The sequence below is a fragment of the Octopus bimaculoides genome, chromosome 11, assembly GCF_001194135.2.
Source record: "Octopus bimaculoides isolate UCB-OBI-ISO-001 chromosome 11, ASM119413v2, whole genome shotgun sequence".
Classification (NCBI taxonomy): Eukaryota; Metazoa; Mollusca; class Cephalopoda; order Octopoda; family Octopodidae; genus Octopus; species Octopus bimaculoides.
The window spans coordinates 51,604,339-51,605,661 of record NC_068991.1 but is presented as its reverse complement, the minus strand read 5'-3'; the positions used below and the strand labels follow the sequence as shown (position 1 = coordinate 51,605,661).

At 33.7% G+C, this 1,323-nt stretch overlaps 1 protein-coding gene across 1 annotated transcript in view; it reads left to right on the top strand.

The window, feature by feature from the left end:
- LOC106873911 (carboxypeptidase Q) overlaps nt 1-1,323 on the top strand; it is a 36,492-nt gene that overhangs the window by 31,378 nt on the left and 3,791 nt on the right. The window contains exons 13-14 of the mRNA XM_014921444.2: nt 130-205; nt 1,109-1,288. Of these exons, the coding sequence (XP_014776930.1) occupies nt 130-205; nt 1,109-1,288 (256 nt within the window). The remainder of the gene's footprint in view (nt 1-129; nt 206-1,108; nt 1,289-1,323) is intronic.

Below are 1,323 nucleotides of genomic sequence, written 5' to 3'. Positions count from 1 at the left end.
CTATCTTATTCAAAATGTTGCTGATTTTAATTTCTCATTTTCAAAGTATTGTTTTGAAATCATATTTTGTTTGATGCATGTGTGTGCGTGAATATATGTTTATTTAATTATTATTGTATACGTATCTAGAATAACGCCAGAAATTATAGTTTAGTGATGGAATCAGATGAAGGCACATTTACACCAGAAGGGTTATATTTCACAGGTATGGATATTATTTAACCTAAATTCTGTCTTGGTTAATTTGGAACTAAATATGAGAAACTTTGATTCAAAAGTCCTTATATTGATCTTGCTAATAATAATAAACATGCACACTCGTTCAATATCACTTCTTCATTGTTAGTTGATCGGTTAAATACCTAACCTAATTCATTGTTTGTTTAATGCATTGGTTGAACAATCAATCAGTTGTTTGACTAAGTCCTTTTGTCACTATATCAATGATATACCCACTCTCTTTTCAAGGTCTGTCTTACATTAAATTGAATTAGTAAACCAATTTTGGATCCATTTGTAACTGTCTCCTTCCACTCCCTTAGCTCCAGCCAAAAGCCTAACCTAATTCTAACTCTTTGGCTAATGAAAATTGGTTTCAAATTTTGGTGCAAGGCCAGCAGTTTCAGTGAAGGGGTAAGTCGATTACATCGACCCCAGTATCCAACTGGTACTTATTTTATCAGCCACAAAAGAATGAAAAGCAAAGTCAACCTCAGTGGAATTTGAACTAAGAAGGTAAAGATAGACAAAATACCAACAAGTATTTGTCTGACTTGCTATCCACCTTTCTATGACTAATAAATACTGAAAGAATTTAGGTGGCAAGCTGGCAGAATCATTAGCAAGTCAGGCAAAATGCTTAAGTGGCATTTCATCTGTCTGTATGTTCTGAATTCAAATTCTGCTAAGGTTGACTTTATGGTTCATCCTTTCAGGTTCGATAAAATAAGTACAAGTTGAACAGAGGGATCAATGTAATCAACTTTACCCCTCCCCTGAAATTGTTGGTCTTGTGCCAAAATTTGAAACAAATATCGAAGACATTTCTTTAAATGAAAAATTTCCTCCCTGTGTTATCAGAATATACTCATTCTTCATTTCTTGACAGGAAGCAAAGAAGCTGGAATGATAATGAAAGAAGTACTCCTTTTACTGAAGCCAATTAATGCCAGCCGGCTAGTCAACAGCAAAGTCTCTGGGGATATTATCTTTTGGGTGAATGAAAAGGTTCCTGGAGCTACTTTGATGAACAAAAATGGAAAATACTTCTATTTTCATCATACAAATGGTAAGAATCTATTTGAAGAGAAACAAATCAGTATG